General features: G+C 45.8%; 1 protein-coding gene across 1 annotated transcript in view; it reads left to right on the top strand.

Moving 5' to 3' along the window:
- MAML3 (mastermind-like 3 (Drosophila)) overlaps positions 1–22,831 on the top strand; it is a 99,291-nt gene that overhangs the window by 57,396 nt on the left and 19,064 nt on the right. Inside the window, exon 5 of the mRNA XM_010008991.1 lies at positions 18,341–18,367. Coding sequence (XP_010007293.1) covers positions 18,341–18,367 — 27 coding nt within the window. The remainder of the gene's footprint in view (positions 1–18,340; positions 18,368–22,831) is intronic.

Genomic DNA, 22,831 nt, shown 5'->3' with positions numbered 1-22,831 from the left:
ACCAGTGAAGAGAGGGGCTGGTGACCTCGTGATCTCTGGTGTCAGAGCTGCTCACTAAACACATGTAACTCACTCCCTCACCGCCCTCCTGTATGCACTGCTAGAAATGGGGGGAAGGGGGTGGGCACGATGACATTAAGGATCTCATGGTGACCAGCTTGAGTCCGTGGGCCTGGTATCCCATCCTGGACAGTGAGTGTGAGCCGATGCCTTAGGAGGAGTGTGAGAGCAGGAGAGGGTTGTGTTTTTTGCCCCTATGAGATTCTTCGAGTTTTCAGCAGCCTGTGGCTCAGGGACTTCCAGAACCACTGGTCATGTCTCTGTGTTTAATTAGAGGTGTTTAATTAGCAGTGGCTCTGTTTGGATCACACTCTGAGCCTGGACTGTGCCAAACTTGATAAGGCTCAGTGCTGTAGTGCAGCCACTCTAAAGTCTTTGAATAAATAAACAGTGGAATTGGCATCTTGGCTTGAATCCTTGCTGGGAGCCTGACATGGTGGGACTGAGGTGGGCTGAGACCTGGGTCTTGCCTTCAGGGCTTTAGGTACCTCTCTTGCAGTTCCAGGTCTGTGCTGGGTCATGAGCTCTGTACCCCCATGACTGCTGGGGCCTTGCTGCCCACCTCCCACCCTTCTTCCTGCCATCTCTGGCACCCATGTTCCCCGCCCTTACCATCTCCAGCCAGGTCCCCCCATCCCTGCTCTGTTTGCAAGAAAACCACAGGTCTCCCCATAACAATGTATTGCTCTTTGTTGCTCTCGCGAGGTCCAGCAAAAGTAATTTTTATTTTCTTTGTTAGTCTTGCTAGGTGCAGGAAAAGTGTTAGGTGTTGTCTTGGGGGAGAGTAGCTTCTTGCAGGTGCTGTTTTTTGTCAAAGCCATGTGGGTTAGGGGAAGAAAAAGAAGAGGAAGAGTACTGATTTTTATATTCCTCAGTCACTGCTGTGGACTTACAGGCATGGGCATGAATCCGTTCCCAGGAAGCCACCAGCAGAATTTGTTAAAGGGCACAAGATGAAGTATTTGCAGCACGGGGAAGTAAATCACACTGGGAAGGAGACAGGGAGAGAGGGAAGGCCCCCTGAGCTTCACTGCAGACACTGCCTGCTCAGCCCAGGAGCAGTCGCAGCATCCCAGGGTGGATGCTGATGTGGTTCGGCTCTGCTGGGGCAGCTCACGAGGCTGCAGGGGACCCAGGCACCATGCCTCCTGACACTGCCTCAGACCCAGGAAAAATGTGCCCCTCTCCATGTGCTATCAGACCACCCGTGTCTGTGTGCATGTTCGTGCACGGACACCTCTGCGTGGAGGGAGAGCGGGGAGCATTTCAAGCTGATCCCAGGGAATTTGGCTTCCTTTTAACTGAGGATCTCTGCTTGAATGCATTTTTTTTCCCCTAGCAATCCCTCATTGTCAGGGCTTCAATATTTTCTGGAAACATGTAATATGTCTGGCCATTTCTGTCTGTTGAGGAGAATTGACGTGTGGGTTGTAATATATATAAATTCCCTGGAGGGACATTGAACTGTTTCCTCTGCCCAGGTGGAAGGGGATAAACACAGCCACTGACATGCTGTTTAGTCTGAAAATAGCCCACAGAATGCATAATGAAGAGCCTCCTGAGGAGTTACTCTGCATGTTAAAATGGTGTTCAGCAGCCTGTGCTGTCACACAACATAATTTGAAGATGAATGTGCATCCAATCAGCCTACCAATAGCTGACTGTCACCGTCTGGCCATTAGTATTACCTGTCTGTTCAACGGCAGCCGTGTCTCCAGGAACCAAGAAGTTCTTGGGTCCCAAAATATGTCTTATGTGTGAATGAGACAAATGAGAAACTCTGTCTTGGCTTTGTGTTCAGTGCCCGTTTCACACTGAACAGCCACTTGGCTTTAGCTGGTGAGGACAAAGGAAAATGAACATTTTTCTTCAGTGGGAGGATTTTTGAATGATCAGGGGAAAGAGCACACTGCATCCTTTGTAAGCCTAATGGAGGCAGAGCGGCTGAGGGTCCTTCAGTGAAAGATGCTGCGCCTTGTGCTGCACGCGGTCCCTGCCTGCACTGAAATAAAAATTGACAACCTTGATCCTTTAAAATGCGAGCCAGCGTTTGAGCAAAAAGGCTCACGTTGGAGTCAATTGACAAGTGGTTGCTGCTGTTTAATTCACACCCTGGTAACAACACTTGCATGAATGATATGTAGACACCACTTTTGTCTCTGAACGTTTGACAGCAATTAGGGCTTCACTCCAGGGGGAGAACATGATACTAACACTGGAGTGCTGTAGGAGGAGGTTAGGGTAAAGAAATTAGCCATCTGTCTGGTGGAGACTGTATCCTCCAGGAGGCAGTTAGATGTCAACAACAGGCAAAATGTTTCCATTCTCATTGTCCTGCACTTCAGTTGTACACAATGGCGTGAAAGGCACACAGAAGCCCCATTCACTTCCAGTAACACAGAGGTCTGCCATCAGCCACCCTGACAAGCACTCCCTGGCTATTGTACCCAGTGGCAGCTGAGAGCTGCTCCCCTCTGCGCTGCTTGCAGAGATGCCTGTCAATTTTGGAAGTCCCACCATGAAAAGCCAGGAGACAGGCACCTAGGTGTTCAGGAGTGGAAAGCAGAGCCTGACTGCAAATGAGGAGGCAAAGTGATTTTTACAGCCCTTTGCTTCAGGCAAGAGGAAACCAGTGCAGGTACAGGCTTAGGCTCTGCAGCATGTTCCTGGGCTGTGAACCTTGAATGCGACACAGTGTCCTGAGAGGGAAAGGATTGGGGAGATCTAATCAGCTCCCCGTGGCTGTTTATCAGCTGGCCCAGCACGGCCGTGCTCAACACCGCTCAGAGTGGCACATCCATCAAGTTACTGCTTGGAACTTTAGATTTAAGAAACTCCCTGTCACTAGGGACAGTTACTGCTAGATTACTCCAAGCAAGGGTTTAGGGAGTATGTGTTGACATTTGGCCGTGTAAGTTGCACTGAGCTACACAGCCAGAAAGAACTGCCAGGTCTCTCACTGTCTGCTCCAAAGGGGACTGCCTTTATAATTTATACTGCACAGGCATGGTGTTGGGGTTTTGTGGGGGTTTTTTGTTTTTGTTTTTTGTTTTGTTTTGTTTTAATAAAACCCAAAAAGCTACAGCATTTTCCTGTCAGAAATCTAGATCTGATACACAAAGTGCCCTTTGACAAGTCTCCTAGCATTGATGCTTAAAATAATTCAAGCTTAAGAGCATATTTTTGCTTTAGTTTTACACACGTGTCTATAGAGAAAAGTGCTTGTGGGAGAGTAATGGGTAGTGTAACGTTTTCATTGTCTGCACTTATTGGCTTCAAAAGATATACTGTCAATTCCATAACTTGATTCCAGACTACTGTCACTGTAAAAAAATACAGTTCAGAAATAATGCTGGTTTGGATCTAGAAAAGGAACCACCTTGATGAGCCTTTCTAGTGTGCAAAAAGTGCCATATGTGATGCCAAAGGTAGGACTCTGGTCCCCGATGTGCCCTAGAAGGTGGCTGATGTCTCCCTTCCTCCAGGTCCTTCAGACTAATTCTGTTTGTTTATTAAGTGGAAGACTGTCATGAAATTCAACTCTTTGAAACTTCCAAATCTCAAGTGAGACTTGGCACAGCAAGAGATCTAGTAACTCCTCTGTTCCCTTCCTGGACTTTCCCAAGTCTGTCTTGCAAGGCTTGAGCTTTTCTCTTTCCCAAGACTTCTGCCTGAAACCCTTCTACTCTTAAGCTGGGCTGGAGACTATATGCTACCCTGTGGTCAACTGGGCTGAGTTTGGACAAAACTGGTTCTTCTTCATAGGAGCATATGGCTAGTAGCAAACAAAGTTTTCTTTATTTAACAATAGGGAGACCCTATGCATAAAACATATTTTAAATCAGTGGTGTACATGCACATGGACCTGCCCAGCAGATGATAACTTAGGTAGACCTTTTCAGTCATCCCAGCAGATGTCCTTCCCACTCTTCTTCCTCCAGCAAGTCCATTTCTCTTTCGTAGAGTCCCTTTCTGAACTTACTTGGTTTCTGTTCTTCTTCTTCCTTATTTGTGTGGAGTTGTTTGTAAACAATGTATTAGCTGACTAGAGGCAGGAGATAGGATCTTCAGCACTGATAGTGCCAGTTTTGTCTCCCAGCAGACCCAGGATGACTAACAGGTGGCTTGTCAGGACTACTTGTTTCCTTCCTGGTTGCTTTTTTTTATAGCCTTTAATGAAATTGAGTACATTTCTATATCAAGCATTGCAATAACCAGGTCAACTTCTGGCATTCATAAGTTGTTGCAGAACAGATACACTTCTGTTGCAAAAAGAATCAACTTCTGCAAAGAAGCTGTACCTTCTAGAAGTGGTCAGCACGTGCTGTTCAGTTTGTGCAGGGGTATTTTGTTTGGTTGGTTTTGTATGCAGTGATCTATCAAGTTATATGCTGAGCCATCCACAAAAACATCCATCTGACCCTGGTCAGAAGGTTGCCTTCAAGGGAGTGTCTCTGGACAAAAATTGGCATTGTGTAGTCCTGGATTGAGTGTAGGTTTTTTCTTCTGTAGAAACTAGTGATCCTTCTTGAAAAATGTGGAAGTGTTTTGCTGGAAATTGGAAGATTTTTCTGAAGTGTTCTGTTTTCTAAGCACTTTTTTCCCCAGTGTTTGGCAAAACTTATTAATTTTTCCCCTGAAAACAGGAACGTGTTGTGATGAGTGTTATGCAGTTGAAATGGTAATTTTCCAAGGAAAAGAAGTCTCAAAAGAAACTTTTTGCCCAGTCCCAGTATTTAAGTAAAACTCTGTGTTCAGGTTCTGCCCATCTGTGAAAGCACTTTATGAGGCCGCAGTTAAGAAATAATGTCAGTGTTTTCCCAGCCAACAAGATTGCACATTGCCTTCTTAGTGCCACAAGCAGCGTCCATTTAGTGGTCAGAGTGAATCACCCATTTTCCTCCAGGATGTCAGCTCTGCAGCACTCCTCACCGTGCAGGGAGCAAAGATCCGGTAATCAGCCAGGTGTACGGGTCGCATAGGACTGTTCCTGCATCTTGTATGAAAGTCACAGATTCAGTATTGCAGTCACTAAAAGCCCCTGCTGAGCTATTCTCATGAAACTCGCTTTTTAAGTCAAATTTGGAGAGAGGGCAAGCAGATAGATGGCTGTTTTTCAGGGCTGGAGCAGCCTCTGATCGCAGACAGATACATCTTTCTTATGCTCTACTTTGCTCTTTCTCTGCTGTTTTCAGATCTATTAAGTATTTTGTCTTGCCTCCATAGGCTGTAATTCTCTCTTGAAGCTCCAACGTGCATGTACATGGGGTTTTTTATTAGCTTGGCAGGAGCCATTCAGTCCTATCATGGTGTGAGGGATAAGTCAGCCAGAAGAGACCACAGTGCAACCTTGGTGGTTTCCTGCGTGACTAGCCAAGGAAAAGTGACTTGTCAGCAGACCAGGTACTTTGGAGAACAGACCCAGGGCTCATGGGAGGAGGAATCTCATGGCATTGTGTGTGTTCATCCTTCGAGCACTGTTTTTCTTGTGCTTTCCCTTCAGCAGTGTCCAAGGTGATAGAGGGAAGAATAATAAACTACACTTGTGTCCAGTGGGGGTAGGTATGCTGACTAATATTTATCTGAGCAGACAGTTATCAATCTTGTCCTGGATGGGTCGAAAAGGCATAAGATCTATGGAAAAGAAAGCAAAGGTTGGTAGGGGCACTTTCTTCTTATCCAGAATTTAATTATGTATTTCAGTAACAGTCAGTACCCTAAAATCAGTGGAGGGCTGATGTTGTGAAATCCTCCAGTCTCTTGGAGACCTCCACATTCCTTAGTAGAAATAAGCAGGGGAAGCAAAAAACAATAATGGACAATAATGACAGCAGAATCCATGGTAATAAATGGAAAAATAAATTTAAAAAGAAGGAGGGAAGTAGATATGACTTATTACCTTTTCTAGTATGGATTAGGTTTGGATGTCTCACTGCTGCTGCTATTGCTGCTGCTGCCACTATTATTTATTATTCATTATTTTAGTAGAGTGAAGGAGCAGTAGTTGAAATAAACTCAAGAGCATGACAGGCAGTAACAAATGATTTTGAAGACTGTCCCCCAAAATAAAGTTAGAGATTTGTATTTCAAAGGCTATATAGATGGAAGATCCCACTGTGGACAAAAATAAAATCCAACTGGTTGGTATGTGGACCTGTAAATAAATGCTGGTGCTTGTTTTTCATAACCACACTTGCTGCTGACCCTTTCAGTAATCCTGGCCTGGCCACAGTGTTGCACAGGTCTGTCTTCTGACATATGTACCTATTTAAAGGCCTTAACACTATACCCAGTGATTAAGGATGTACATAAACATGAATGATGAGTTTATTTCAAAACTGGCAGGTCAGAGATGACCCCAGCACTGCAACAAGACTTTGAGCTGTCCTGTCCTTCTCAGCACCCCAAATTCTGAAATGTCCTTTTCTGGGAAACCACATTTTCTACAGTAAAATAAGTTAGTCATTGGTATAGAGGATTTAAAAATGCTGAGTATCAGAAACTTTCTAAAGTTATTTTCACAGAGTATCAAAATGACATGAGTAGAGATTTTATGAGAGGTCTTTTTAGTGAAAGTCAAGACTTTTTGGTGACATCAATAGTTGTGTGTGGTTGGGTCATTTGCAATCTTCATTCTGGTTGAGATCTCCGGTGTCTAAAATTGTTTACTTTTGTCCAGACTGGTCTGTACAGGACAGATTGCATTTGGGTCAGTGGACAAGATGCCAGTTCAGAGCTGGTGTGAAGGAGAGGGCCATGTATGTGCCTGCATGTTAAGTTTCTGAAAACAGATATTTCTGTTGAAAAAAGGAATATGCTGAGGCTGAGAATCCTGAAGCACTTCATGCAGTAAGTAGCAGAGGGCAAGGATGGGCCATGCCTTAAAACAAGGAGCTGTTGAGAGGGGTGGAAAGTAGTCAGCATAAAGAAGCATCTTGTAGAAGATCTGAACAGAAGGTTACTGTGGCTTTGCTGCCCCAGAAGGTATAAATTTCTTCCTCCTCCTTCAGCCAGCTACCCCTTCCCTTTCTTTTCACTGGAAGCAGACATAGCGGTAAAATTCCTCACAAGAACCATTTCTTAGTGGAGGGTTACTCCTTGCTGCTGCATCTCAGACCAGCCCGAGAAGTCAGGAGGTTTGCTTTGTGAAATTAGACAGCCAAATGAACCTCACATGCAGTGATACATGTGGACAGCAGTAGAAACTATGCTACATGTACCTAGAGGAGAGGCAGCTCATTTAACAATGAGGAAGATGAGAAAAAGAAATAAAACCTTCCTCCCAGAATTTGCTGCAGTCTCTCCTTGTTTTCCCAAATGAATCCTCTAAAGTTTGCACACAGCGTGTGTGTGGTTGAGGGAAACACTCGTCATTTGTTGTTTTGCAGAAGGGTGGTTCCCTGTGTCCTTGGAAAGAGGCCTTTGCTGCAAACCAAACAAAACCAAAAACTTTCCCTTCAGGAAGTCAAAGCTTGTTTTTTAGAGTGTACATGCACATCCACTGCTTTTGGCATGGTCTTTCTGCAAGCATCCAGGAACAGGTTTTGCACTGAAAGTGATGAAATGTATGTGGAAGAAGCAATAATACTTTGCAGGTGTGTGTCAGCACACTGGAAATGCTATCCCCATTGTAGAGGTATGTTCAGATCCAATAGGGGATTCTGGGTAAGAAAAAGAGCTGCAATCTTGGATTTCTTGACTTTTAGTGCTCCAGATAACTACTTCAATATTGGAGCAAAATAGTAATAAGAAATGATATTAAAGAAACGGCAAAACCTATCTTCCCATCATAACATTCAGTTATACTGGCAACACTAGAAATAAATTCAATAGCTTTCTACATCATTTTGCTTTAAGTTTCTGCCTTCCCAGGCTTCTTTATGGAAAAGGTTGTCTCTTCTGTTTATCCCTGAACCTGGCCATGTATAAGCAGAGTGGCAATATTGTCACACCTTGGGATTTTATCTGTTGATTTTTGTCCCAAGACTTGGGATTCCTAGAGTTGGGTGATTGAATGTCTCACCTTAGCTCTGGTATTTTTTAAGCAAGGTTAGGATGTAAAGTTTTAACTTTGGAGCAGAACCAACTGCAGGTGTACTGTTTTATCTCCTTAATTGTCTGCTGGAAGAAGGAAAGACCAGTTCCCCATTTTGAAGCACGAGAGAACTGCAGCACTCCAGAAAACAAGAGCACCCTATCCTTTCAAGAGGGCATTTTAATCCCAGTCTGCAGAAGCTTTCAGACCACTTTCTTAACTACCTTCCACCTTCCTGTTGAGAAGTGTTTGCCATGCCTCAACAGCACAACAGAGCTGAATGGAACTCAGAGGCATCTTTTGCCTTCGGTTAAAGGCAAGCTCCCAGCTTCCCTCTCTTAGTGCCAAGTAGCAGCTTCAGGGAGCGCGTGAGGGAGGATGGTAAAGCTGCACCTCACTGCACATGCAGGGATGTAATTTCAAGGGTGGCAACACTGCCAGTTTGGTCTGTACCCGCCGGTGTGTGTTGTCTTTGGGCATGCAGCTGGCAGGCTTGTGGGTGGCGTGGTGATTACTCTGCTGGAAACTTGTTTGAGAAGCATGCTGGAGCTCACCAGGAGGAGGCTTGTGGGGAAGGTATAATTCCCCTTTTGTCAAATGGCAAAACAGTCTTACCCCAGAGAGCCTACAAGTAGGCTCTTCTGACAGCAGCCAGGTGAATAAAGACCACAGGTAAAGGCTACTGTGAAAAACACCCACCACATTTTTCCTTTGCAACTACTTTCACTTACTTCTTTCAGATGTGAAAGAAAGAGCTGACAGACAATCCCTTCCCTTCTCATAAATGAGATTTCAGTACCCAAAGAAGTTGACAGTGTCCCTCTCTGTCTTACATTCTGACATTGTGGAAGGCTTCAACTTAACCCTGGTAGTTAAGCTGTAATTGTCTGAACTGAGCCAGGGGGGAAGCTAGTGAAAAGTGACACACACATCTTTTTTTTTTTAATATTTTTTTTTAATGTCACTCATCCTGTTGGCTTTTAACAAGAGCACTCTCCAGGCCACCTCTAGAAGGACCTGTCTGCTAACGGGCATATATCACAAAGTTCTTGATCACCTCCTCTTCCCAGGCTTTTCATTGTTTGTTAAGGAGCATTGATGTGCTGTGAGATTCTCTCATTACAGTAATTCCTGTGTGTTGGACTAAAAAGTCCTCATGGGAGCAACCCCGTATAGGCTGAGAGACAGGCTAGGTGATCTCCTCCATCTCTGCCTTCTGTGATTCTGTCGTTTGTACATGACACCTCTCTAAACACTGCCCTTAGAGAGCACTCCTGGCAGTAAAGCTCTAAAACGCTGGGATTATCCAAGGAAGAGCCTTTTTAGCTCAAAGTACATCATATAATAGAAAGTGTAGACAGCTTAACCAAAGCTGAGGTTTTGCAGTCTAAGCATCTGTTGCATACTCAGGGGACTATGGGTTGACTCCCGTCATCTGCCAGTCAGGTCATGACTTGGCACAGCAAGTTTTTGGGGTGGAGGCTGTCACCATCCTGAAGAGCTGCCCCAGGAGAGCAGGCTGCAAGCAGCCTTTTACCCTGGCGTGCACTCAGGCAGCTGGGCCGGTGCCTCACTGCAGAAGAGCTCCACACCTTCTCAATTCCTTCCACTCCTGGGAAATCTGCAGGGTTTCTCCCTGCTGAGGGGTCTCCTGTTTACTGCTGAACTTTGCTTCCTCTAGTGGATTCAGCAATAAGCTAGTGCTGGTAGTGTAACACATCGGCACAGTTTGAGGCATCGCAGCTCCTCTGGGAGCAGCCGAAAGCAGCTGGTCACAGCCAGTCAGCCCAAGCCCCCATCTCAGCATCGTCCCTGGAGTGGTGACCAAGCCTTGCTCTGGCATCACAAGGGCACCTGTAAGGAGGGGCCGAACGTGTTCCCAGTGGTGTGCAGCACTCAAATGACACCTGACAAAGAGGAAGCTGCTTGCTGAAGGGGGAGCGCACAGCTGTCAGCTCCTGACAGCTGTGACAGATCCGTAGGGCTCTGCTGCTCCATCTTGCCCAGCTCTGGAAATAAGAAGAGGCTTGTCTCCAGGTCCAGAAAAGGTGGTGCTGTCTGAGCCCAAACAAATCCTTCGTTTCCAGCCAAGAAGCCTGCTCTCTTCCTTCTGCCTGCTCCTTGAACTAGGTTTTTAATAACATTTCTCAATGGAAGCAGGAGTCAAGTAGGATAGAGAAATTTCTTTTCTTCCTTGCTCTGTTCTGAGTAAGACTTATGCCTGTTGGTTTGTTCAGGTGCATGCAGAACATGGGTTTATTTGGAGAAAATGTGTTCTCTGAGGATGCAACTAGAGCGTGCTGGTACTGTAGCTCCCTAGATTCCAGCTTCTTTGCTGGGGTCAGGGGAGTCTGGTGAAATCAGAGGAACTGTCGTCATTTGGCCACATGGGTGGGGATGCTGAGGCATGAGGCAAAGGAGTGATTTGTCCAAAATCTGGATTGCGAATGCATCAGGCTGCCCAACCCCAGCCTTACAACAAGCCTTCTCCCATGTAGGGCTAATAAAAATAAGTTCTGCACACTTCCTAAGACTACATCCACCTACCTCCCCCCTCTCCACCAGTTAATGACCTGTCTGGAGGTCATTACTCTGTTCTTGTGATACCAGTCAGCTGTAGGCAGGGTGGCACCTGGCTGTTTTTGCTTGGAAGAAAACAACTTCATCTTACTTAGATTAACAAATATGGGGGCTTTTGTATCAACAGCATGCAAAATTCCAAGGCCGTGGTACCTCCTTACACAGCTGTTGACAGAACACTTTGTATCCTGAGGAGCCCTTCAAAGAGGGAGGGCTTGTTTACATTTACTCCTTTTTTGATTTTGCTTTATAAACATACATAGCTGTCCTGCCGCTGAGCAGAGAGAGGTGTGCTCCAGCTTACTTGGATTACATGGACTGTACAAAGCGTTCTCAAAGCTAAGATGAAATGCAAACATTGAGAGAAAATAGTGAGATAAAGAAAGAAAGCACTTACTAACAGAAAACAACAGCTGTTTTTATATCCTGCCTTTTCATTATCTCAGTAGAGAATGGTCCTGAGTCATGCCTTAACTCTGGTGAAGCAGAAGGGCCTGATCCTTCAGTGTACCACGGAGGTTTGCTGTGTTAACACAGTCCAGCACTTTGCAGAACACCACATGAAGCTGGTACAATCAAGCCATACAGATGAGATGCTGGAGAACAGGTCCCCGTGACTCCTAGTTTGCTCCAAATCCTTGTGTTCCCTGACCTTCTGTGGTGGTGGTTGCTTTTTTTCCACCTGCTGGATGACTGAACCAAGCAAGGCAGCATGACTTGTTCTGGCACAGAGCTGGAATAATCTCACAGTACCACGGGCACCTTCAGGTGGGCCATCCACCTGGGTATCGCCACTGACTTGAAGAGAGAGACCTTAGAAGTGTGAGTTCCCCTAGCCAGGTTAATTCTCAACCATTTCAACTTCTGGCACAGAAGTCACCTCAGTAAATCCTTCCCCTGAGTAATGTTTTTCCCTGAGACAGGCATTAGGCGAAGCCGCAGCCGAGGTGCCCTCTGCTCACCCCATGTTGAAGAGGTGTGCTCAGGGGCCACGAGAGCAACAGGCAAAATGGCACTGAGAAACACTGAGGACAGGCACAGACCAAAAGAAAAGGGTTCTCTGTTCATTAACCCTAAGATTGGTGCCACAAACTGTGTCAAGATTTTTTTAATGGAAAAGAAAACCTGTGTGGGATGCGTGTTCTCTTTTATGATTTATCTCTTTTGAAATGGATCTGACAACTGTTAACATTTCTGAAAGTTTCAGAGGAGGAGAAGATCTCTATGCTCCTTCAGCAACCTTTTGTGTGCATGCAGTCCCCAGCCTTCTCTCCTCAGGTTTCTCCCCCTCGCACCTACTCATGAGCACAAGTTTGGGAACGGGAATGAGATGTATCAATTCAGTATTATCCCAGCAAGAGAAGAGCCTCCTCTATTGCTATTTTTAGCTCAGCGGGTGCACCCTGCCTGCCATGAATTCAGTGCAGTGAAGTGTTTAATTCAGCCTCCTCACTCATTTAAAAGAAGGCTGTTGAGCACTCTGACCACCACAGCTCCACTTTTACAGCTGGCCGTAAATTTCCGAGCGTGCAGCGATATCTTTAGCTTTGACTCCAGAGATTTCCTGTTGAGCTGTGAGATGCGATCCTGCAAGCGCTGAAGCTAAATATACCCTCCTGGGCTGACACACAGCCAAACAAACAAGGGCAGTGTCAACATGAGTTTTTTCCAGTGCTGAACAGGTTGAGTTATTCTGGAGGAGGTGGGGCCTAGTTCAGTTAATTGGGGAATTACGTCTGTTTTGACATTTACATAATCCTTGGACCTCTTTTTGGGCTCATCTCTTTGTATGCCCATGGAAAAGACCGTACAACCCATGTTGCAGGGACTGCCCTGCACTCTGTGCTCAGCTTGGACTGCCAAGTCCATCACGGATGCAGGTTATCATCCTGTGGGCAGTGCCTTTGGCTTCAGAAAAACCTTGGAGCTTTTCACTGGTGCTAGTCAGCATGGCACAGCTCTTCAGAAAGAAGAGAAAATTAGGTTTGAAGCAGAGAAAATAACAGTATAAATTACACACGTAGTACTGGCTTGTTTCTCTTCCTAAAGCCAATGCCAAACTGGTGCCACAGATTTCGAGTGATCCTTCCGAGTACAAGGTTAGAAATGGGAATATCTACTTCCTACATTTTTAGAGGTGATTTTATTATGATGTGGCTGTTGGCAGTCAGTGTGCTTCTCTTCATTTCACGTAAGATATAGGATATAATCTTAGGCCTTAAGAAAATGTTTTGAGGCGAGGGGAAAAGCTAATTAGTCTTTCAGGTTGCAAACCTTGCTTTTGACATTGTAAATCTTCAGTAATTTCCTCTTGTAAGCAGATGTGTCCGTGCCCAGCACCTGCTGAAGATGCAGCAGGCCTTCCTCTTCTGCAGCTGCACTGGGCTGTGTGGTTTTCAGAAGGAAGGTTAACACCAGGTGATCTGTAACTGAGGCTGTCACTGCACTTACAGTCACTGTGGAACAGGGGTTCCCACCCTGCTGTGAGAAGGAACAACAGGAAGGCAGGGGCACTCCAGGAGCTCCTGTACCACTTCCCCCAGCAGCTTTTGAAGGCTTGGGGCTCTGCCTTGGCTCGTATCTTTGTTGATTTTAGCAGCTAGCCAAAGGAGCTAGAGTTTGCTGCAGGATTGCTTCTGAAAATCAGGGAGAGGAAGAATGTTTGGGGATTTTATTTTCTTTGTTGTCCTTTTTCTGGGCATTGTCACTGCACTGTTCTTCAGGTGGTGGTGTGTTTATGCTTTGTAAGAGAGAAATGTCTCCTCATAAGCAGTGAGAACACATACTATGTCAGCTCAGAGTAATGGATGATTTTGGAAGGAAGCCAAGATAGAAAACATGCCACTTACAGTTAAATAAAGATAATAATGCTAATTGATGAGTTATAGGGCAACAATACACATTGCTAATGTGCTGTGCTTGTTACTGAGCTGATTTTTTTTGCAGTAACAAACTGAATGCTGAAATCTGCCGATCAGTTTGGAGTTGTCTGACACAAAGTTAGGCAGCATAACACCATGCTGGCTAAGAATCACATACCTTTTTTTTTTAAGGCTGAACTGCCTTCCTAGGGTGCACATTTACTCAGCTAACAGTACATGGGAGCGTGAGCACTGTGGTTAAGTTGCTGAGGTGTGTGTGTGGTATAGGCAGCAGAGCACTTGGGTGTCCGGATGCTGCTGCCAGTGGTGTGGCCTGCCTGCCTTGTTTCTGGGCTTCTCAATGAAGAAGTTCCCCAGATCACACCCTGAGTGTTGGCTATCTCCCACAGTCCCTAGGCTGTCTTTGAGAAGTCTGTCAACTTTTGAAAGATCTGGAGTTAGCCCACTGAAAGCACAGTAACTCAGTGAATATTAGCTGGGCCTTTTTCTAAAGGGAAGACCCCATTTGGAGCAGGTCCAGAGGAGGGCCACAAAAATTATCAGAGGGCTGGAGCACCTCTCTGATGAAGACAGACTGAGAGAGCTGGGGTTGTTCAGCCTTGAGAAAAGAAGGCTCTGGGGAGACCTTAATAGCAGCCTTCCAGTACCTGAAGGGGCTGCAGGGAAGTTGGGGAGGGACTGTTTACAAGGGCTTGTAGCAATAGGACAAGGGATAATGGTTTCAAACTGGGAAGAAATTTAGACTAGATATAAGGAATAAACATTTTTAAATGAGGATTGTGAAACACTGGAACAGGTTGCCCAGAGAGGCTGTAGATGCCAGCTCCCTGGAAGCATTCAAGGTCAGGTTGGATGGGGCTCTGAGCAACATGATCTAGTTGAAGACGTCCTTGCTCATTGCAAGAGGGTTGGACTAAATGACCTTTAAAGTTCCCTTCCCACTTAAACTATTCTGTGATTCTATTCACAGGTAAATGGCTGTCAGAACATGAATAAAGTCTTTCTGTCTTTGTGTCTATCTGTGATAATATTTCTTTATCATCATCTGCTACCTGTTTCTCAGAACTTGGTAGCTGGTGCCTTTTGGTGAAGCCCAGCCCTGTGAGGAACAGTGAATCTGGTGGACACCACAGCTGCCAGCCTGTGTTGCAGATGGTCTCAGTGTTACGTGTGTGTTTTCATGCATAATACAGGAAATCAGGTTTGAGGTCTTTAGGCTTAATTCCAGTCAAAATTCAACAAAATGTTTCCACACAAAGGATACAGCTCAGCATTTTCAGTGGGCTGCCATGGAGGTGCCTGAATGCTTTGATTTTTGGACACTGAGAAGCAGACATCAGTCTGCAGAGACTCACAAAGACTCAGACACTCCTAGTAAGCATGAATGCATCTTTATCTGAAACCTTTTTAATCTAGTTTACCAGCTGGAATATAGCACAGGAATCTCACCTCGCCTGGTTTTTAGAGGAATATTTGATTACCAAGTTTGCTAACTAAGCAACAGTGCTGCTGAAAACAGTGACCCAGACCTGTTAGACCTGTCCTAAGTAAGAATCATTATTCCTTTAGGTGCTTCCTAGTATGTTCCCAGATTATCGCAGTGTTGTAGGCAGTTTTGGAGGAAAAGATTTCTAAAATGTTAATGACAGAGTTACAGCTACAACCTAAGGGGAGGGGGAGCTAAACAAAAGAAGGATTCATTAGAGAACAAAAGAAACACTGGAGGCTTTTAACCTAGGAGTCTCCCACACAGTAACTAGGTGTACTGCCAATGTGCTACAGATGTGCCTTACATGAACACATAAGGTAATGATATGTCTACAAAGGGCTGAATTCATCTGTTTGATGCTTTGTCGTGAATTATACTTAAGCAGGTGGGAAGCTGCAAACTCCCCAGTCCCTCCATATGTCAGAAATATGATATTAAGGGGTCCAAGATCTCTTCTGCAGGTTTTGTAGAATCACAGCTGACAGCCACACCATGTGTTGGTAAATTGAAGCCCTGCTCTACTGTTGGGAAGTACAGCCTGTGGTTTTGCAGAGGCACTGTTTGCTTTTCATTGTGAAGGGTTTGAGGTATCAGCTCTCTGTTTTTAGAATGCAGGCAGGGAATAAAGTTTCTGGAATGAAAGAGGCAAGCCATACCTCTGGAGATTTCAGGGGCTCTCTTTTTTCGTGCCTTGCCAGGTGAATACTGGAGGGATGCTCAGATGGGGCTGAGTGAGGAGAGCCTCCCTGGGCTGAAGTGCTCTCTGGAACAGCCTACAGAGGCAGTGCTGTCCCTCATTTGGGTCAGGGCACACCAGGCAGCCCCTGCTGCCTAGAATACCCCTGAATCAGCCTGGGGAGAGGGGTGGCCTGTACATAGCACCAACTTCCATGAAGACTGTGCAGTTGTACTCAAAATATTTGAGCCTGCAAATCAGGATTTAGTCAGAGAAATGTGACCACTGTGCCTGTAACCCAGGGTGTGGCAGTAGGAAACCCAAGCTATTTACACTACAAAGATGTGTTACAGGAGTTTGCCCAACAGTCTGGTTTGTGATTCACTGCAGAAAATAAATTACATCTGTATCCAGGATTCAGACCCACTTGTGATCAGGACTGGGAGTTACACTAACTTAACTGCAGTTTCTCTTGTTCTTTCCAAGGACAACACAGCTGGGAGCCATGAATAAGATGTGGCTTTTATTTGTGACTTCTACAACAGTGAGGTTGGACCCTTAGTAGGATGGGACCAAGGAGATCTCAAGGGAAGCAAGAAAGAGGATGGGATTCTTGCATCTGCCGACAGATTAGAGTCAGAATGAAAGTACATTAGAGATACCTATTTGTCTGTAGAGATGCAACAAAACTACACCATTAAAAATCCAGTTCTTCAGATTTAGATTTATTTAACTCTAGGTGTATCTGTATAGTTTTTCTCATGCCATTCCATCTTTAGCTATTGTGCATTGGACTCTCATTGAATACAAAAGGTATTGAGGCTGCTAGGAAGATCTTTAATTGTAGCTTGTTCCCTTTTTCACTGTACATTATGAAAAAAAATGTAGTAAGGAAATGCGAACGCTGGGCTAGAGGAGGTCACCAATCATCTATGCACCTGCCAATCCCATTAGCTACTTTGGATTTTGCACTATATGGGCCTAAAGGAAATATGGCCTAAAAATAGCTGTCCAACTTTATGAAAATGAGTCAGCCAAACCTTCCTTCATCTGAGCTGCAGCTGCCTGAGCATTTTGAGCAGCAGTAACAGAAAGCTGCAGTATGGAAGCTCTTTCCTTCTCTCAGGAGGCTTGATGTTACAAAGGATAAAGAATGATGGATGAGAGATCTCCCTTGTTTTTAGTTAAATAACTTCTAATGCTACCTAAGAGGAAGCAGAGGGATTCTGTCATCCCACCAGCAGTTTAGATACATGCAGAGCTTTGGTTTGGTGGCTGGGATTTTCAGAGTCACCACTACTTACTGTTATTTTTTCAGATCAACGTGTAGCTTTGCATTGGCCCTCTGCGACACAGTCAAATTCATGGTGGCAGCAGACCTGTTGGTTACATTAATGAAGGGCATCATTCTTTGCAAACAGTTTTGTTGTTGTGGTTTTTGTCTCTTAATAATGTCAATAGGACTTTTCTGAGGTTTGCGTTTTTCTATTGTGGGTCCTTTTTAAGCTATTGAGATAGTGATATTTCAGAGAGGAAAGTGGGGGCAGGGGGAGCCTAACTCCAAGTCTGCAAAATAATTTATGCTTTAAAAAAACAAACTACCTCTGTATTCTTCATTCATGTTAGTGATAGCTCAAAGAAGGCACTGCAGTTGAGTGGCAACTGCACCAATTAGCAGAGCTGCTGTTGGTTTGTGAATTGCATGTGAAATGTAGAATTTGTCCAGAAGTGCTAATGCAAATTGCTCAACAAAAATGTGCCCTCTGTGTCAAGTTTTTCAGTTGTTTTGACACACTGATGTCTTCTCAGATTTCTCTGATCGGCAGATCCTGCTCTCAGTTGACAGCTACCAGAGCTCATAAAGCAATGGAAATATTTCCTGTTGCCATTAGCTGTGTTTCTGCAAAGGGGGCTACAAGCTGCCTTGGGACTGGGTACTTGCTATACAACATAATTTTTACTTTTCTTTATAGGGCGCTGAACTTTACAATTCTAGAATTAAAAAAACGAGTAAATGCCAAAGGTTTTACCAGTGCAGAAGCTCAACGACCTGGTATCTGCCATGACAGTAATTTGGTCACTTTGCATGTGTTCAGCATCCTCTGTTCTTGTATGTGGTGATAACCTTTGTGCCTCACCATATGAGGCTGAGTTACAATTGCCGTGGGAACTGTAACTTAGCATTTCCTGACTTCCAGCATACAATATCTCATCCTAACACTGTGTCCTTTAAAAGAAGAAGAAGTGGAGCAAGGGCACATTGAAATGTTGATGTTCTCACACCTACAGAATATAAAATAACATATTTAGCTGGATGCAGGTTTAAGTTGTGTTCATAACTGCTTGGGCTGTGGCGGGTAGCAGACCTGACTCGTAGTCACAGTTAAGAAGTCCCATAGTGCTGGGGTCCCTGCAAATGCAGGATAAAAATATATTCCAACCTAAGATAAGAGATAGCACAGGGAGGTAAATGTAACAGGGAGTACAAGGGAACAGAAGAGACTGCTGGACATCATGGAGATAGGAATTTCTACCAATTTCTACAAATGTAACAATACTGGGAGCAGAATTTAGGGTCAGATTCGTATGATATTGACAGTCTCCTCCCAGAAATGAAGTCCAGCAGGGTGGGAAGAGTGAAGGTTGTTCTAGCTAAAATGTAATGTGGAAAAAAGCTAAGAATGATGAGGTAATGGAAAGTCTCAGCACTGAATGAGAGATGATGCATGAGGGGGCATGTGCTGCAGCTGGATTTGAGAGCAAGGGAGGGGGCTGAAATCCAAAAGAAGGAGAAGCCAAGAGAGGGTTGCAAAGAGATAAATGGCACAGTCAAGATAACGGGTAAAGAAGGCACTTGCCTGCCTGCAAGCAGCAGAAGATTGCAACCATCAGGGTGTGAGGCGATGAAAGCCTGGCTGTGGGACTCTGTAGGGAGGTTTGAGGCAAAGATGACAACCAGGTTATGGACTGAGTGACAGGCAAGTGATGGTGGTGTCCACAGGGACTGAAGAAACAGAGAGGAGAGGAGACCTAGGGAGTAGGATGAGAGCCTGCTTCGAGCTTGAGCTGACAGATATCCACAGGATTATCCCAGAGGCAGGGTGTGAATTTAGTTGAAACAGATAGGAACTGGGCCAAGGACAGAGAGGTGGGTCTGTGAGTTGCTGGTGGTCCTTGAGTGTGTCTACAGAGTGAGCTTGCTGAGAGATACAGGTGAGAGGGAAAGGAGAAGAGGCATGAAGAAACAGACCCGCAAAACGGGGGTGAGTGGGAGGGTAAGTAGTTCCGAACTAGTCCGAGTAACACTGTGCAAGCAACTCAAGGTGCTGGAGTCAAGTAGGAGCACTGGGAAAGGAGGGTCAGATTTCCGGCAGAGCATGGTCAGCAGCGCTGGAAGGAGCTGACAGGCTATGGCAGCCAGCCTGGCATAATGGTGCAGAGCTGCAGCCACACAAAGGGTATTAGAGACTCTGAGATACTGGTTTCTGCAACAAGCGAGAAGTGAAAGCCTGTTTGGAAAAGAATCTGCGTTGGAGATGGAGACTAAATTTTCAATATAAATCATATAAATCATAGGCAGCACACTCAATAAGCTTAGAGATGACAGTGAGAAGAGAGTGAGAGCTGGAGAGTCACTTGGAGTCAAGGGTTGTTTGGATTTTTTATTATTTTTTTAAGCATGAAAATAAATAATGCTTGTGCTGTGAGGAAATGGGCCGAGAGGAGAGCATGATATAAGGAAGAAGGAGGAAGGTGGGAGCAAGAAACATGAGAAAACAGGATGCATAGTGATGTTGTCTAGACAAGCAGAAGGGCTGGGGACTGGTGATGAGGCCACCACCTCTGTGGCCAGGAGGGGAGAGCTGGGCAGGAGGTGAAGGAAGGCAAATAGGGGGAGAGGTAGATCACATCGTGCTTTAAGTCTTTCACGGGAGAGATCAGCACACTCTTGTGCAAAGGCCTGTCTCCGGTGAAGGCAGGAGAAGGCAGGGCTTGAGGAGTGAGTCAGAGGCTGCAAAGAGGCAGCTGGGATTGCATCTATGAGAGCTAGTTAAGCTAGCAAACATGAGTGTGCATTAGAAAGGTGGCAGGATGGAAGGAGGCAGGAAAGCATTCATGGTGTGGACATTTAAAGCGTAAGAGATAAGCAGTTGTCTCAGAAGATGTATCAAGGTGTATCCAGAAAGCCTCAGAAGGTGTGAATAAGGGCTTGATAAGCTATGAAAGGTCTGCCTTAGAGACCTGGTAGTCCAGGGATAAAGTCAGTACTGCCAAAAGCCAAGCTGGGTTAGGCCTTGCAAAAGAAATTAATTCAGTAGTGGAGTTTTCCTTACTCATATAAATAAAGGAGATGAGAGAAGGGGAGGACCACACAGTGAAGCGCATGTTGAGGTTAAAGACAACCTAGGCAGAGCCCAAATCAGAATATCTTGTCTCAGTTTTCACTAGAGCTAGTAAGATTGAATGTCAACACGAAGGCCAGGTGTCTAATGGAAACACAAAGATTACATCCAAGGTGGAAGAATAATCAAAAGCTTTTCAAGTACTGGAACTAGGTGATCTGAGTAGCCTGGATTCAAGGATGTTAAAAACTAGCTTGTGAAATCATAGACCTGGTGTGCCATCCCAGCCACCCCGGCTTATCAGCAGCCGGATACTTGAAACGGCAGCAAAGATGATGTGCATTTTGCTAGGCAGCTGCAGCAGAAGACTACATCCCTTGGTCTTGCTAGCTATCTTTTGGACACACTTCGCTGTTGATTTTAGACTGAAATACCACCTGCAGGGACAAGCACCTGTAACCAAAGGGAAGGGAGTTATTCCAGCTTTTTGGAGTCAGACAGGGCGATCCTGGAATTTATGCACGAAGTTGTACAGATGACCATTTTACAGATGACCAATGTGTCTGCTTTGGTGCTTGCATCAGTCACACTCAGCACTGGCCAGAGCCCACCAGAAAACTGAGGTAATGTATGTGCATGTTCTCCCCCTGGTTTTCTTATGAGCATGGAGCAGAAAGTAGTCCTGACTTCACCAGAGTCCTTCTGCTGTACGATCGTCCTCCCATGAGGGCACGATGTGAATGAGCTAGAAAAGAGTAGTAACAGAGAACCAGTGGTGCTCTGCAGATTGTTCACTTGCAAAGCAAATTGTGCCAGGAAATACTGAGAAAGATAACGCAGCTTTACTGTGAGCAGCAGAGGTGCAGCAGATGCACTCCCTGACCACTCACAGCATTTCTGCCAGACCAGAAGGCAGCAACAGAGTCGGTGAGAGCGCAGGAGAAGTCCCTGGAGGCATACAGAAAGAGGGCTGCTTTGCAGAGAGCCCCAAATCATTGTTCTACATTTTTCTGTGCTTGCTCTTTTTTATTACTTTTTTGCCTTGACAGAAGCAATGACATGGGGCAATTGCAGCTTCTTCCTAGGTTTTGAGGTAAGGTGCCTTCTGCATATGGAAGGAGGAGAGCATATGGCCCACTGTGTTTATTTCTCAGCCAGGATTCCTTCAGGCTTGGCAAATTACATGCTGCTTGCTGAGGAGCAACACAAGTGCCAAGTTTGAATTTCTAAAAATGAAAGGGATTTAATTTATCACAGCACAGAGAAGAGGATCTGAAAAACGCCCTTAAGTGTGAAAAATACCTTTTGTTTATGCTCAAACAAAACAACCAAGGGGAAACTTGACAACATTTCACCTAGAGTTAAAAAAAAAAACCACTACAACAACTCTGCAGTTGTCCACAGGAGACTTCAGGCAGCTTCTGCCAGGCGCGGGCTAGAGCCAGGCTCCGTGAAATACCTCAAGAACCAGCAAACTCCATGGGGTCCAAGGTGATAATGTGGTACAGGCTCGGGCCATTAGAAGGAAAGGGATTGCCTGGTAATGGGTTAGTGTTTGCTGCTAGAGAGCTCCATTAGAGCATCTTTTCCTCATATTTCTGCTTTTTCCAGGTCCCACATTTTTCCCTGTGTGTGTTAGAAGCTTTTCTTTCTCTTACAGCATTTATTTTTATTGTGGCATTTTCCCTCTGTTCCCCCTTTTCATTGGCCCTGTGTGACAGTTTGTTTAAACCATTTGCCTGCTTTCATATTCCATTTTTCTTCTCTCCCCCTTCCCAGGGGCTCTCTAGCTGTGATTGTCCTTACGCTTCACATTAGCTTTCCTCCCTCCTGCTCCAGGATGGACTCTAGCAGTACACTGATTAAAGCTAAAACCTTTAGCAGCAGAACTGGCTTCGGGGTCCAGCCACCTCTGCAAGCTCAGTTCTGCTCAGTTCTCAGACCAGTTTCCGAAGCCTCAGGAAATTTGCTAAGATGCCAAGAGGGCAGTGGCAGATCCTCTGGAGCAGCCTGATTTGTACCTTTGAAAGTCTCCAGCTATGCCCACGGTAGAAGGCAGTGGGAACAGGTTGTGGAAAAGCTGTTGTGTGGGCTGGCTTTTCATCTCCCTCCTCCTGCCTTTTGCTGCCCGAAAGTGGCTGCCTGCTCCCAGAGCGGCGGGGCGTGCGGTGAAGTGCCGTGATGGCACAGCCCCACGCAGCAGTCTTTGGGGAGGGTAATTACAGCCCTCGTAATATGCATAAAAATACAAGGTTGGGCACTTGGTGTTTCTTCAAATCCTCGCCCTCCTTCCCTGCCTGCTGCCAGCCCTGCCGTGGCTGCGGGCAGGAGAGCAGGGCTGCAGAGGCAGTGCCAAGGGGCCAGTGAGGGGCTGGCTTTGCCGGGCACGCTGGCAGCCCCCCCAGACCTCCTGCCCTGCTGCCAGGGAAGGGAGAGCTGCTCCTCAGGGAAGGGAGAGCTGCTCCTCAGGGAAGGGAGAGCTGCTCCGTCCTCCAGCGGCCGGGCTGGGAGCGGTTTGTGGGAGCAACCTCTGAGTAACAGATGGCACTGGTAAAACCCACACCCAGGCCTGCCTCACAGAAACTTGTCTGTGCAGCCATTCCCTCTGCAGGTCAAAATTAATGGCTTGATTAGCTGCATGAGTTCACTCCCGTGAGAAGAGTGTGTAAAATGCCGTTTCACCGGAGCACGGACACGGGTGCAGACGGCTCAGGATCAGGTGAGGCTGCAGAGCAGGCAGGTTCGCTCCCGTGGCTGGTGCCGGGG

The sequence above is a fragment of the Chaetura pelagica genome, unplaced genomic scaffold, assembly GCF_000747805.2.
Source record: "Chaetura pelagica isolate M959 unplaced genomic scaffold, ChaPel_1.0 scaffold221, whole genome shotgun sequence".
In the NCBI taxonomy this organism is placed as follows: Eukaryota; Metazoa; Chordata; class Aves; order Apodiformes; family Apodidae; genus Chaetura; species Chaetura pelagica.
Note: the sequence above shows the minus strand (reverse complement) of the source record. Positions and strands in the feature narration are given on the sequence as shown.